General features: G+C 46.9%; 1 protein-coding gene across 1 annotated transcript; it reads left to right on the top strand.

Annotated features, from left to right (window-relative positions):
* The first annotated feature begins 3,613 nt into the window (after nt 1-3,613).
* Nucleotides 3,614-11,371, top strand: CKAP4 (cytoskeleton associated protein 4). Its single transcript, XM_079303015.1, has 2 exons — nt 3,614-4,192; nt 8,306-11,371. Exons 1-2 carry the CDS (start codon nt 3,629-3,631, stop codon nt 9,635-9,637), a joined length of 1,896 nt encoding a protein of 631 aa, XP_079159141.1. The 5' UTR covers nt 3,614-3,628; the 3' UTR covers nt 9,638-11,371.
* The last annotated feature ends 2,438 nt before the right edge of the window (nt 11,372-13,809 follow it).

Here is a 13,809-nt window from a genome sequence, read left to right as displayed (position 1 = left end):
TTTTTTTCCAGCTATGGCAGTGTCCTTCTCTCACAAGCACACCAGCTGTTTTGGAGCCCATTCTTAAGTGATAGCTTGCTCTATCAATCTATCTATCTACCAATCTGCCATATCAGAGATGTACATCTGTATGTATAGCTGAGGCACCAAAGACAAGCTTTGAGATTCTGGTCCAAAAGCCAAGAATAAGTTAGACACTGAGTACTGACTCAGCACTTCCCCTTCTTTTTTGTTTCAATTCTTTCCTGGTCCAGAGGCACTGAAGCTATAGGCCACTATATGGATTTTAAAGTAGATTACCTACTGGAGAGATTTTCTCCAGAGAAATGCCACTCATTTCTCATTTTCTGGTGTCCCCAATGTCAGCCAAAGAAATAATTGTACAGCCTTTGAATTTGTTCTGCTCAATTAACAAGATCAATGTCCTTGTGTCTTATATAGCACATGCACGTACGTCCCGGATTTCGCTGGGATAGGGTTAATTTTCTTCCTAGTAGGTGGCAAGGGGCTGTGTTTTTGATTTGTTTTGAAAACAATGTTGGTAACACAGGGATGCTTTAGTTACTGGTGAGGGGTGCTTACATTGAGTCAAGGCCTGTTCTGCCCCTCACCCCACCTCACCAGCCAGGAGAAAGGTGTACAAGAAGTTGGGGGAGGACACAGCCAGGACAGCTGACCCCACTGACCCGAGGGATGTCCATACCATATGGTGTCATGGTCAGCAATAAAACTGTGGGGAGGTTGGTGCAGGGGCACAGCTTGGGGACTGGCTGGCCATCAGTCAGCGGGTGAGAAATTGTTTTCATTTGCATCACTTGTCTTTCTTGGCTTTTCTTTTCATTTTTATTACAATTTAATATTACTTTATTTTTTTTCCAATTATTAAACTGCTTTTATCTCAATCCACAAGTTTTCTCACTTTTACCCTTTTGATTCTCTCTCTCTCATCCCACTGGGGACAGGTGAGATGAGAGAGAGCAACTGTGGTGCTTATTTCCTGGATGGAATTAAACCACAACAAAGGTACACATTTGGAATTTTGACTAATGTCTCAAGTCGACTTTAACTCTTGGCCTTTTACTACAGAAGCACCGTTAATTGAAATGAAGGACTAGTTTGTGCTCACTCTTTGCAGCAAGTTGGCTTGTAACCTTCCTTATTGTTACTAGCAAAACTGGCAAAGACAGTAAAGCCTGTGATGAATGCTCTGCTTTGTCCAGCAGACAGCAAGGCAGCTACTGAGTGAATAAGATGTGCTGCTGCATTTGGCCCCATGGGTCAGAAATGTCCCAGAATGTGGATAACTCATGGGAGGAGAGGGAGAGGGCAAGGCACTCTATAGTTTATGCCAGGGCCCACAACAACTAAATTGAGAACATAACTTAAAGTCACAAGACATTTTTCCCTAATCCTAATAACTAAGCCAGGCAGACTGGCTTTAGTGCTAACAGATGGATGTTAAGACTCTGGGTTGACTGAGATCATCAGGCCCAGATTTGATAATAGGCTCAAGGTCAAGACAGAAAGACTACAAGGCAGGTGTAAGCATGCTTTCTCAGCTTGTTCTTCTGTGGAGTCTCCTGTATTACAAGAAGTAAATCTTGTGAGAGGCAAAAAGGTTTGCTACTTCTCCCCACTGAAGTATTTGTCTTCAAATTCACACAAAGGCAAAGCAGAATATTGACACTTCTGAGAGAAAATGGTGCATCAGTAGCTTCCCCAACCACACCAGCCTGCAGTGTCTAGCAACTTTACCACCTCAGCACTAGTGGGGGTTCCACTAATTCCTAATCCACACTCCCCTCAGCACTAGTAAATGGTCTTTCTGTACAAAGGAAATAGAGTTTGACCCATGATGTCAAATACAACAAAAAGCTATTTGTAGAATGGTACTCTTGGTCAGAAATAGCTTGAATTGGTTCCATGGTGAGAAAAATCTTTAAGAAGTACATTGCTAACATTTTCCTTGTCACTACCAAGTGAGAGAAATAGTTACTTGTGCTGCCTGAAACAGATTTACATCCCTTGATACGTAACATTGATGATCCTCTTGATTATTCTCTCTGATGAAGTCCATATGGCTTATAGTTCCTATAGTAAACTCTGAAATAAATGGCTTTAGAGTTAAAATCCTGGGTCTTAGGGTACTGCTACAAATCCTAGCCTTTCTAGGCCCTTCCTAAACAGAAATCTGATATCCCCTTCTTATAAAGTGGGAGACAACTAAGGCTGTGGCTTGATGTTCACGGGGGAAAGTGCTGTTGTAGCTTTCTCAGTGCACTTTGCTGATGAGGATTTCTACTCTCAAGATCTCTACTTCCTTGTATTGAGGAAGACAGATTATTCTGGGGGTTCCTCACCTGCTTTAGTGCGAGCCCCCTCATACCAGCTTCAGCCACCTCTGGAATATATTTAAGACAACCTCCTGACCCCATGCAAGCTCTCTGTTACTTGTTAGGGTAAGGGCAGTAAGTTCTGTTGTGGTGCCCATAACCTGCAGTCACTCCAACATCCCCTAAGGTCTGTGCATTCGGCAGAATTGTGTTTAAAAAATTGCCTGAGACAATTCACTATAAATTCTCCTCTTATCACCCATTCTAGTAGTTACTAGAACATCATGTATCGACTAAACAGTTCAGTTCATCCTAAGGCTTGGCAGAGGTAGAATTGTATTTGACAGGCTGACATCAGAGGTTGTGATCCTGCTGACTTTACGAGTCACTATTTCTCCATCACACTCAACATAAAAGTTATTTTTATGTATATATATATGTAAAGGAAGAATATATTGTAATCAAAGGAAAGACCGAGAAAATAGAATGTCTTCCAAGACACAACTCGGTTTAATTTCTTGCTGTAATCAAATAGTGAAACAGCTACAGTCAGTGCCTCAAGCTCCAGCTGGAGCCGGCAGCTCAGAGGAAGGCCTGCTCAGCCTTTCCTTTCCTGTGCTGTGCCGGGACCGCTCCGTGGGGAAGATGAAAGCAGCAGGCTCCCGTCGGCGTGGGGAGGGAAAGCAGCACGCCCGGGGCGGAAAGGCTCTGCGGTGGGAGCTCCCGGTCTCTCCGGGGACAAAGCCCTGAGGGGCTCCCGGGGGCCCGGGGCGCTCCCGCCAGCCAGGACAGCAGCTGTCGGGTCCCCAGGGACCAGCCCGACGCCAAGTCCCTGCTCTGCAGGCACTAGAAACGGGCTGGAGAGGGGCTGCGGACGGAGAAAAGAACTTTCTCTCCACGCCTTCCTCTTAGTCATTCCGGAGCTTGCTGCAGTTATTCCAGCCAAAATCACAACCAAGCAAAGCACAAGTTGTGTGAGGCAGAATCCCGCCGCGTTCTGCCACCAAAACTACGCGCGGGGCCAGCAACTGGCAGAAGGGCCGGTCTGGGTTGGGGGCCGCCCGCCGCCGGAGCCTGCGGGGGTGGAGAGACCCCGCTCCGAGACCCCCATACCGGCTCCGGACAGACCCCCATACCGGCTCCGGACAGATCCCCATACCGGCTCCGACAGACCCCCACTCCGGCTCCGGACAGACCCCCACTCCGGCTCCGGACGGGGCCTGTCACCGCGCGGCTGGGCCGGGGCTTCCTCTGCGCCCCGCCCGCCGCTCCCCGGTCGTGCGGCTCCCCTGGGGATGGGGCTGGGCCCTGTGCGCCACGTCTGCCCCCCGGCAGGGACGGAGCCCATCCCCGTGTGCATGGCGGCTCCCCGGGGCGGGGGCCGGGGCGGGGCGGCGAGCGTGGCGAGGCCCGGGCCGGCGCCTCCGCCTTCCCTCCATCCTGCTTCCCTCCCTCCCTCTCTCTCTCGCTCGCTCCCGCTGCTCCCGCTCTGCGCACGACGGCGGCGGCGTCCCGCCATGTCGGCCGCCAAGCACCGGGGCGCTAAGGGGGGCAGCCCGCCCACCGCCAACGAGAAGGGCGCGCAGCCTGGCGGCGCCGAGGAGCCGCCGGCCAAGAAGCCGGCGGCGGCGGGGCACGGCCGGGGCGGCAGGGCCGGCGGGGGGGGCCGCTCCGGCGCCGGCCCCCGCCGCGGCTGGGCGATGCTGCTGGGCGCCGCGGTGGTGCTGGGCGCCGCGCTGCCCGCCGGCTGGTACGTGCTGCAGCTGCAGGAGGAGGTCGGGCGGAGCGCCCGGGAGGTGGAGGCCTCCGGCCGGCAGCGGCAGGAGCTGGCCGCCACCCTGGACACCGTGGTGCAGAAGGTAGCGCGGGGCGGGCGGGCTGGGGACCGGCGGGGCGGCGGGAGCGGCAGCCCGGGCAGGGGCCGGCCGCGGGGGTTCGCCCCTTAGATAAGGAGCTGTGCGGCTGTCGGATGGCCTGGCTTGGGGAAAGAGAACGTGTCCCGTTGCCTTCCCCTCCTTCCGTGCTCCCTCAAAGATGCTTTCATGAGAGGGGCGGACGCAGTCAGGGCCGCCGTATTCCCCGTGCCTGCAAACGTGGCCCCGGAGCAGCGAGAAATCCCTGCCAGGCAGCGCAGAGCTGGGCGGGACGGGGCGGGACGGGACCCCGCGGCGGTGGCCGCAGCCCCCAGCTCGCTTTTCCAGGGCCTGTGCCTGAAGCCATTTTATGGAATGCAGTCCGCACGCTGCATTAGGTGTTGGCAGCGGTGCGGACCTGCCGTTCCGGAGGAGCCTGCTGCCCGTAATTCTGTATCTCCGAGGCCCGCAAAGAGCAAAGCTAGCGGGCGAAGGAGCTGCTCGTCGCTGCCTGCCCGGTAGCCAGGTGTGCACGCCAAGGGTGGCAGCGCTTCAGAATGGGGCAGGATCCCGCCTCAGCGTCCCCACAGCCTAGAAAACAAAACCCATGTGAGCTTCACCGAGCAGCAGAGCCTGTGCCAGAAACACTGCTGCAGTACCCTGCCTCCCACGTTCCTGCTGCAGTCTCTGGCCAAGGGAGTGAGACTCGCAGTGTCCAAGGCAGTCCAGGACCATGGAAAAGCTGCGAAGTTGCTGGCACAGGATGTAGCTCAAGTGAAGTGAAAAAAATCCTAATTTCTCTCATTTTTTTTCCCGCTGAGGCCCTTATTAACCTCCCAGCTATAGTTTCACAAATGGCAGTGTCCACTTGGATATGTCCTGGGGTGTCTAAAACCTTTAAAAATGGCATCTGTGATTGCATATCATCAACATACAATTAAACTAGTTTACCAGGAGTAGGTTAATTGGTTGGAAGACAGTTTGTAAAGTTATGACTGAATCAGATCAAAGAAAAGGAAATTCTTGTCTCAGCTTGACTGCTTTCTGCATGGCAGACCATTCAGATTCCCTGTATTCCCCGTGAGCCTGGCCCCAGGCTGGCACTGGGGGACAGGCACTGGCAGAGATCTGGCTGTTCAGTGGTGCTTCCAGAAACACCGTGGATTGTGCTTGTGGAGATTATATAATCAATCTTGGTGTTTCCTGTCTCATACAACAAGTAGGAAAATTGATGCCAGTGGGGGAGAAGAGTTGTAAACTTCAGGGCTATAGGCTATTCTAGGAGAGGAGAATATAACAGAAGTTTATAAATAGTTGGTTTCAGAGACAACTGAAACGTACTTGCTTCTGTATAACAGATGGCTGTCAAAGGTGGGGGAAAGAGATCACAGGGTTTGAATGTAACCCTTGGAAGTTTCGGTTGCTGTGGTTTGGTGACACAGGAATGTACTTGAGAGAGAGGAGAGCAGGCTGTATTTCATTGTTTTACAAAGGTGTGGGATCTACACAGCCTGCTGTGCTGCTTTGCCCTTCTCCAGACTGCAGAGAGCTTCTGTCAGGAGTAAGCATTATATAAACTCATCTGCTTTACACATCAAGGAGAAAGGAAATGATGTGGAAGTTTAGTCTTTAATATAGCACCATTCTCAGAGAGGCCAAGGTCATTTGGTGTTTAAACATAATGTAGTAGGACCAGTTAGAAAAAACAGTAGTCATTGTCTGAATATACATTTTTATGTGCTATTTGTGATGTTAAATCTTCCAAGGGCTATGGCTTTAAACCTTTCAAGCCACGTGTGCCAAAAAAGCAAACTCACATGAAGGTTCACACACAGACCAACTGCTTTGAAGTTGTGAGTTTTTACCCTTCTTGTGCAAAGGTATTGCTTTGAGCCCTGGTGGCTCTTGGTGAGGACAAATCAGATTAGAAGCTGGTATAATTTGAAGACCCTAGTCCATTTTATTATATCAGAGCTCTCTGATCTTCAAGTGGCTGGCCCAGATAGGGAATAGCTTCAATTTACACCATGAACATTGCCTGAATGCACTGGAGGAGCAGGTATAAAGTACTTCCACTGTGTGAGGTGGGATCCATCTCTGTCAGTCATACAGTCGCAGAGACCCAGCCCTCTGGAGAGTTCTGGCTATTTCTGATTTCTTAGACTAAGAAGATAGTTACTTGCAAATATGAATTCGGTGATTTGGTTGAAATGTGTCACAGTAATAGGAAGGGCAGGGGAACTTTCCTGTGTTACCCTGTTAGATTTCTGACCTCCATTTATAGTGATACAGAAAAAGCTCTCTGCTCTCTGTGGAAATAATCAGAATGAATGGCAGCTAAGATATAATGAAAATGAGGTTGCTAAGTCAGTCAAATGACTGGTGCCCAGCTGCAATGTGTATGGCAGTATTACCTTCTCCACCCCTTCCCCTTAGTTCATTTCTAATTTCCTGTGGGACCTCTAGAGAATACAAGTGTAGGGAATGTAAAGACATTAGAAACCTTTTTGCTGAGGAGGGAGAAAAGAAGTCATCTTAATAGGTATTTTTCAAACTGCAGGGATCTGTCAAAACAAGGGCAAGTCTCATGGCCAAACTATACAATCCTTGCACAGTGTAGACTTTCTTGAAAACTAAGGAAGATTTCACCAGAGATTTGCAAAAATACACAGAAATAACTTAATTTCTAATTAGGATGTGTGTTAGGTCTTTTGAAAAAAAAATGTCTAGGTTCAGAGTCAGTCAGGGAACTGCTGGAGCTTGCTTCAGTTGAAAAGAAAAAAAAGGCAGCTCTGTGTATTTCTCTCTAAAACCATATAAAATATACTTCTTTCTATTTATAGAATAAAACCACCCCTCCAGCTGTGTATCTAATCAGTAAACATGGCAGCCCATGTGGCATGGCTGATTAATATACCCTTCAGACACAGGGAGTAGTGTGAGGCAAGGCAATGTGCATTACTCAGCACTTGCCATCCTGCCAAAGCCTTGAGGTATTTTCTGTGTGATGGATTCCTCTTGCAGCCAGTGGGAGTTCTTACATAGCTTTACTAAGTTTAAGAAAGTACAACCCACACATGCACAAAAAGATTTCTCCAGAGTCTGACTCAGACTGATGCTCTGCTTGGCCTCAAAATTAAGTAATGCATCCTTCCCTACCTTGGATCTTACCTTAAAATGTGAGAGTAAATGAATGTGGTAGCCCCTCACCCCTTGATCTTTTCCCTCTGGCTGCTACTAAAACCAGTTGTAAAGATGTTTTTTGTAACTGAGAAGTTTTGTACTGCACCTGATGCAGTGGTAGGAACTTTCTGTTAAGCTGAGCTGGATGCAAGGCAGGCCCTTGGCAGCTGCTGTGCTTTTGTTCTCTGTGTGTACATACATGCGCCCTGCTCACTGCGAGTGTGTGGGCGTGTGCAGGAGTGGGAAGAACAAGCTGCTAACTGTGTAGAACATTAAAGACTTCCTAATTCTTTCTAATCTTAAAAAATAGTTAACAAAAACCAAATTTCTTGTGTATCCATTGGTGTCTAGAAGTGACCAAATGTCATGATTACTACTTCCATTCTTTGGAACATCCCAGCTCCCCTCTCCGTCTAATTTTTCTTGTCTCTCTTATCTACTGCAAAACTTATTTTTCATGGTCAGGAATTGGTCTTTGGTATTCTTGCCTGATAAAATCTAACCCCAGCTTTTCTGTAGTCAGAAGCTGGTGCCTGATATTCTTTTGGTTTGTTACCACTCCTCACCCCCCCCTCCCCCTTTCCTAAAGATTTGTGGTCTTTAGAGGCAGGAATCCTATAAGGTAGGGATGCTTCAGAAAACTGCATGCAGACTCTGGAGATCTGGGTTTCTTTTTCACTGCTACAGATTTCCTGCATCATGAGTGACAAGTCAGTGAGGCCAAGGACCCTTAACAGAAGGCATATGTACTATAGAGCTGTAAGGCTCAAAATGCTGGGTTTTTTGTGCCTCCCATATCTGTATGCCACTGAGTCACTTCAGGTATGGGGCATGAAGGATTGTAAGGTAATAATTTTGTCTGGTAACAAGGGCTATAAGGATCTTGGACAAAAAGAGTGAAATTACTTGTATTAACCATGTGTATTTCTGGCCTAGGTACGTTCTCTTCAAACCACGTTTGGAGAATTTGAATCCATGATGAAGATTGTTCAGCAGAAGCAGGAGGTGAGCGAGAAGGCTGTTAAACAAGGGGAGAGTGAAATAAACCGGATCAGCGAAGTGCTTCAGAAGCTGCAAAATGAAATTTTAAAAGACTTGTCTGATGGCATTCACATGGTGAAGGATGCAAGGGAACGAGACTTCACATCTCTGGAGAACACAGTGGAAGAGAGACTAACAGAGCTGACCAAGTCAATAAATGATAACATTGCTGTATTCACTGAAGTCCAGCAAAGGAGCCAAGATGAAATCAACAACATGAAAACAAAAGTTGGTTCACTAGAACAGGCAGATGTGTATAAACATGAAATTAAGGTGCTAAAAGATGCTTTTGATCAGATGCAAGCATCCATGAAAATGAAAGAAAAAGACATAGAGACCTTGAAGAGTACAATAGACTCCATGGAGTCTGATGTGTACACTGAAGTGAAAGAGTTAGTCAACCTCAAACAAGAGCATGAAAAGTTCAAAGAGGCTGCGGACACTGAACACCTTTCATTAAAAGCTTTACAAGAGAAAGTTCTGAGAGCTGAGGATTCTATTATGCAGCTCCCTAATGACATTAAAAGACTTGATGAAGATTTACTGCAAGTTAAAATCAACCTCAACAAATGGGAAGATAATGAACTCTTCAGAAAAGCATTAGAAACTTTTGGGAAGAACAGTGAAGGACTGGAGTCTCGATTGAGGCACATAGAAGACAGCCTAGAGTCTCTAGCGTCTGTTACTGCTCAAAACAGTGAAAAGTTGGAATCTTTTCTTTCTAAGGAGGCAGAGTATGAGAATAAACTCAATACCCTACAACAAAGCATCAGCACTCTTCAGGGAATCTCAAATACAGACGTAACTTCAGTCACAGATGTTCTGAAAAATCTTGGTGAGGCACAGAGTTCGCTGTACAATGACATGGAAAGCTTAAAGAGAAGCATCAGTGACTTGCCATCCTCTGGTGCTCTCCAAGATGTCCAGAAGCAAATTAGTACTTTGTTGGATCAAGGAAATCTTCAGGCAGGTCAAACACTTTCTCAAGGCTACCTTGAAAAGTTTTCTTCTATGGAAGGCTCCGTAGATGAACTGAGATCTTCTGTTAGCCAGGTCGATTCTGATTTGAAAATGATAAGAACTGCAGTGGATAGTTTAGTCGCCTATTCAGTGAAAATTGAAAATAATGAGAACAACTTGGAGTCTGTGAAGACCTCAGTAGATGACCTGAGGAATGATCTGGAAAGGTTGTTCGTGAAAGTAGAAAAAATACATGAAAACATTTAGGCAGTGGTGCTCCTTGGGCAAATAATGGCTTAAGGAGAATAGCTTTTTTATGTCCTGTTTTTTTACTCTTTTAAAAAGCAATTTGATACCTCCAAAGAGAATAAGAATACTTTAATAATAGAGACAGTTCTGCTTATTTCCTCATTTCTTTTCCATGTAGTGTTTCTGGAGATTTTGTTGTTTGGATTTTTCTTTCCCTAAATTTTGTTTTAAGAAAACACAAATTTAGTTGGGGGTTGAGTTTCTTAAGGGCTCATTTTCTCTATGAAGTTGTACCACTGTTAAGTGTAGTGGTATAACTAAGGCATTACAGCCTCGTTAGCATGGGCACATTTAATGGCATGAGGGTGTTTCACACTGACTCTAGATACCCCACACAGAAGGGCTACAGCTGTTCTGGTACCCAAAGCATATTGCTGCACTCACTGAGGATTTTACTGATATGTTTTGGTTTAAGAAACAAAACTACACACTATCTTAAACTGTTTACTGTGGTGAACTTAAGAGTGGAGCAGATGTGGAGCACCTCCTCTGTTTCTGCAGTTTGGGACTGAGATGTGTGGTCATTTTACCAAGGGTCAGCTGAGCTGCAGTGTGTTTCTGTGAGACCTTAATCTGTACCAAGGCACTAACAAGGTCTGAGGTAAGTGGCACTGCCTGGGGCTAAGGCCTAAGAGATTCATTATTTGTGATCACAGCCTTCTTCTCCAGCATCTTCAGCTGCTGGTGCAGAAGATGAGTGCTTAGAAGGGACATCTGAAGGATGGGATTAATTTCAAGAGGGTACAGTAATATTTTTGTCATACTCTTAGATTGTTTACATGATTTGGCTGTGTCTTCCTTGGAAAGATCTCATTTGGTCTTTGATAAGGGATTTTTCTGTAAAAATAATCACAAATTTGAGGAAAGAGAAGGACCAAAATTGCACCTGTTGTGTTCCATATATAACAAGCATGCAACAGCAACAACAGCAATAATACACTCCAAAACACGCAAGAGGGAAAATCACCATGAAATCAGCAGAATTGCTTCTATGGCCTATACATTTCCAAGTTTTCACACAGGTGACAGTGACCTGAACTCTTGTTATATATTCAGGACTTTGTGCCTGATTCTTGTTGCTATTTTTGTCACCAAGTGTCTGGCTGGGGCATTGGTAGCAAAGGGTCCTTCTAGGAGACCTGCTCTAGGAGAATGAGGAAAAAGTGTCATAATTCTGTAAATGGTCTTTAAAAAACCACTTTCTCGTGGGGCTTCTTTGGTTTTTCTGTCTTTTTGGAAAGGATTTCTAGTAATCCCTCCTTTTCAAGTTTATTTTTGAACTTTATTCAAATAATTTGTAAAGGAGTTTGCACACGGATACCTTGGAAATAGGCCATGGGCATCATGCCCACCTCAGCCTGGACCAGACAGATCCTCAACTGTGTTAGATGAAAAAATCCTAGAAATAGCATCTCCCAGAAATGGGAATAGCACAGGTGAAAAGGAGTTCTCCTAGATAAATAGGATACTGAACCATAACCAGTGTTTTTCCCGTTGTAAACAGGAAAGAATTGCTGTCAGAGAAAGGGGGAGCCATGGCATTAAGGTAACTGTTGTCACTGTTGGAACTGCACTGTTCTTTGTTGACTTCTCAAGTTCTTGAACAATGTTGTTTAGGTTACTGTGAAACGAACTCTATGGCTTATTTGCAGTATTTTTAATACCTAATAAACATTTGGAATATTCTTTGCACCTTTTTTTGATTGCTGCTTGCTTATTGTTGTGTTTCCAATAAAGGTGGTTCCAGTGGTGTACAAGGAAGGGCCTGGGGAAGCACCAGATGTGCTGCATGTTCTGTACATGTTCCCAGCTTCCATGGGGACATGCTGAGGCACTTTTGCCTGCTGTGGTTACGAGCCAATTCTTGCAAGCAAGGTTTGAGTCACATCAAGGTGTTTCTGTTGACCAGCAGACTCAGGAGAAGATGATCATAAAGTGTGAAATACCTGATCTGTGCCATGAATGAGTTCTGTGCCAGACACTGCCAGCAAGGCCTCTGTAAGATTTCCTCAATGCCCAAAGCTTGTAGGACAGAAATAAAGTACAGAAAGAGCCTGTGTGATATTTGCACAGTGGCTGGTCCTTTTGCTTAGCTTGGAATGCCCATCAACTGATACCATTCTCGTGATGGGTATCTGCCTTTCAAAAGTTTGGGAAAGGGTAATTTCAGGAGTATAGGTGTCATCATATCCTGGCAATTCTTGAGGACAAAGTCACAGAAATAGGTATTAACTGTTTAATTAAGCTATGTGTGCTTGACAAAGCAGGTGATCACCCAAGCCCTTCTATCTAAAGGTATTTGAGAGAAACTTGGTAGGAAGCTGGCTGACAGCATGCAGTGACTATAGTAGCTGCATGGTGTTGGAACATAGGCTGTTAAACCAGGAGTGCAGCTGGGCTGTATTTGATATCAAAGAAAGACTTACTAACACTTCTACTAACTGAATTTTTATGGCAAGCTACTGAACTTATTTATTTCACTTAATGAGAATAATAATTCTGTGTAAATAATAACATGTCTGGAGGCAGGCACAGAGACAAGGATCCCTTGGCAGGCTGGTGGCTCAGCTTTTATGTCTGGTTTGACATTTTCATCCAATACAAACATTTCCTAATTTCCTCATAAATGCTCAGAGACCACATACAGACCTAATGCTGTTCTTTACTGTCATTCTTCAACTTTGTAATAAAGCAGTGGAGAAGGTCTTAAGCGAGACAGACTGTGTTGCCAGTGTTCCTTTATACTACTGGGAGTTCATCAGTAACATGCTGTTACAGTAGCAAATTTCAACATAAATTGTCTTATCTGATTTCCGGGGTATTGATCGGGTCTGTTCATTAACACTTGCCTTCATTCTCGGCTAAAAAATGCACAAACCATTACACTGAGGCACGGTGGACTTGATCACTCTTGAAAGGGCTTGCCCAGATAGCTACGCTGGCAAATGTGATGGAGATAAATCTTGGATTGCTGCAGGGACTTCTCCCAGCGGGAATTCAACCACCGCCCTGAGCTAAATTACTGAGAAGAGCATCTGGAGGTCTAAATGGTTCATTATAGCATGGATTAGTGATTTTGTGTTTTTACTACCTTTTTTGACATAGCTCAGCTGGTACCGTAAACAAAGCTGCAGAGAGGTGAAATGACTACGGGGAAAAAGGTATTTGAGATGTACAAACACCCCAGCAGCCAAAAAACATCCAGTGCGGACCTTCCGCTTGGCTGGGCGCTGCCAGGGATGCTCTCTGTCCAGTTGGGAGCGCTGCAGGAAAGAAGTGGCTGGGCCGGAGCGACTCCCCAAGAGACCAGTGGCGATGATGGAGGCGAGATGTTTCAGAAGAGATGGGACAAGCGGGCTGTTAGCCTTCGGCAGGCGGAGGGGAAGGAAGGATGAAGGGAAGGAGGAGCGAAAGGCAGAGCGGGCCCGCCCGCTGCCCGAGGCTGCAGCGCCGAGCGGGGCGGGGGCGCCGGGCGCCCCCCGGTGGCGGCAGCGCGGCAGCGGCGCGGGCCGGGCCCTGCGCCCGCCCGCCCGTCCGCCCGTCTGTCCGTCTGTCCGTCCGTCTGTCCGGGCCCCTGGAATTCCCCGGGGGCGGGGCCGGGAACATGTCCGGCCTGGCGCATCCAGCCCCTGCCTCCCCGCCCCAGGACCCGCCGCGGCACGCACCGTGTGCGCTGTTCAATGCGCTACCACCGCCCCGAAAACTCCTTCATCCGCTGCCGGGCTGATTCTAGAAGCGACCGGCACTCATTCTGCCCAGTTTTGCCATTTTGGTAATAGCTAGTCCCTGGCCCGTTTGTCGTATCATCATCACCTGCTTGGTTTATAATGTTTAGTAGTGGAAAACTGTGGCTCTTTTGGGTTTAATATCAGCTCTATGTGATACTTAACTCTGTGAGATGCTAATCCCTGATGGTCCACTGAGTACTCGTACATTACTGCTACCCTGGCCTTCCTGCATGCATTTTAGTTACTGTCATCCTCCACCAGCCAGGAACAGATATTCACCAATGTCAGACATGCTGGTTCAGAATATTTCCACTTAGGACTTCTTGAACACCTATTTGTAAATCTTGGCATGAAGTCAAACAGCAAACTAAGTGATTTCTTTGCCGAGAACCCACTTAGTCT

The sequence above is a fragment of the Erithacus rubecula genome (genome assembly GCF_903797595.1).
Source record: "Erithacus rubecula genome assembly, chromosome: 4".
NCBI classification, from domain to species: Eukaryota; Metazoa; Chordata; class Aves; order Passeriformes; family Muscicapidae; genus Erithacus; species Erithacus rubecula.
Note: the sequence above shows the minus strand (reverse complement) of the source record. Positions and strands in the feature narration are given on the sequence as shown.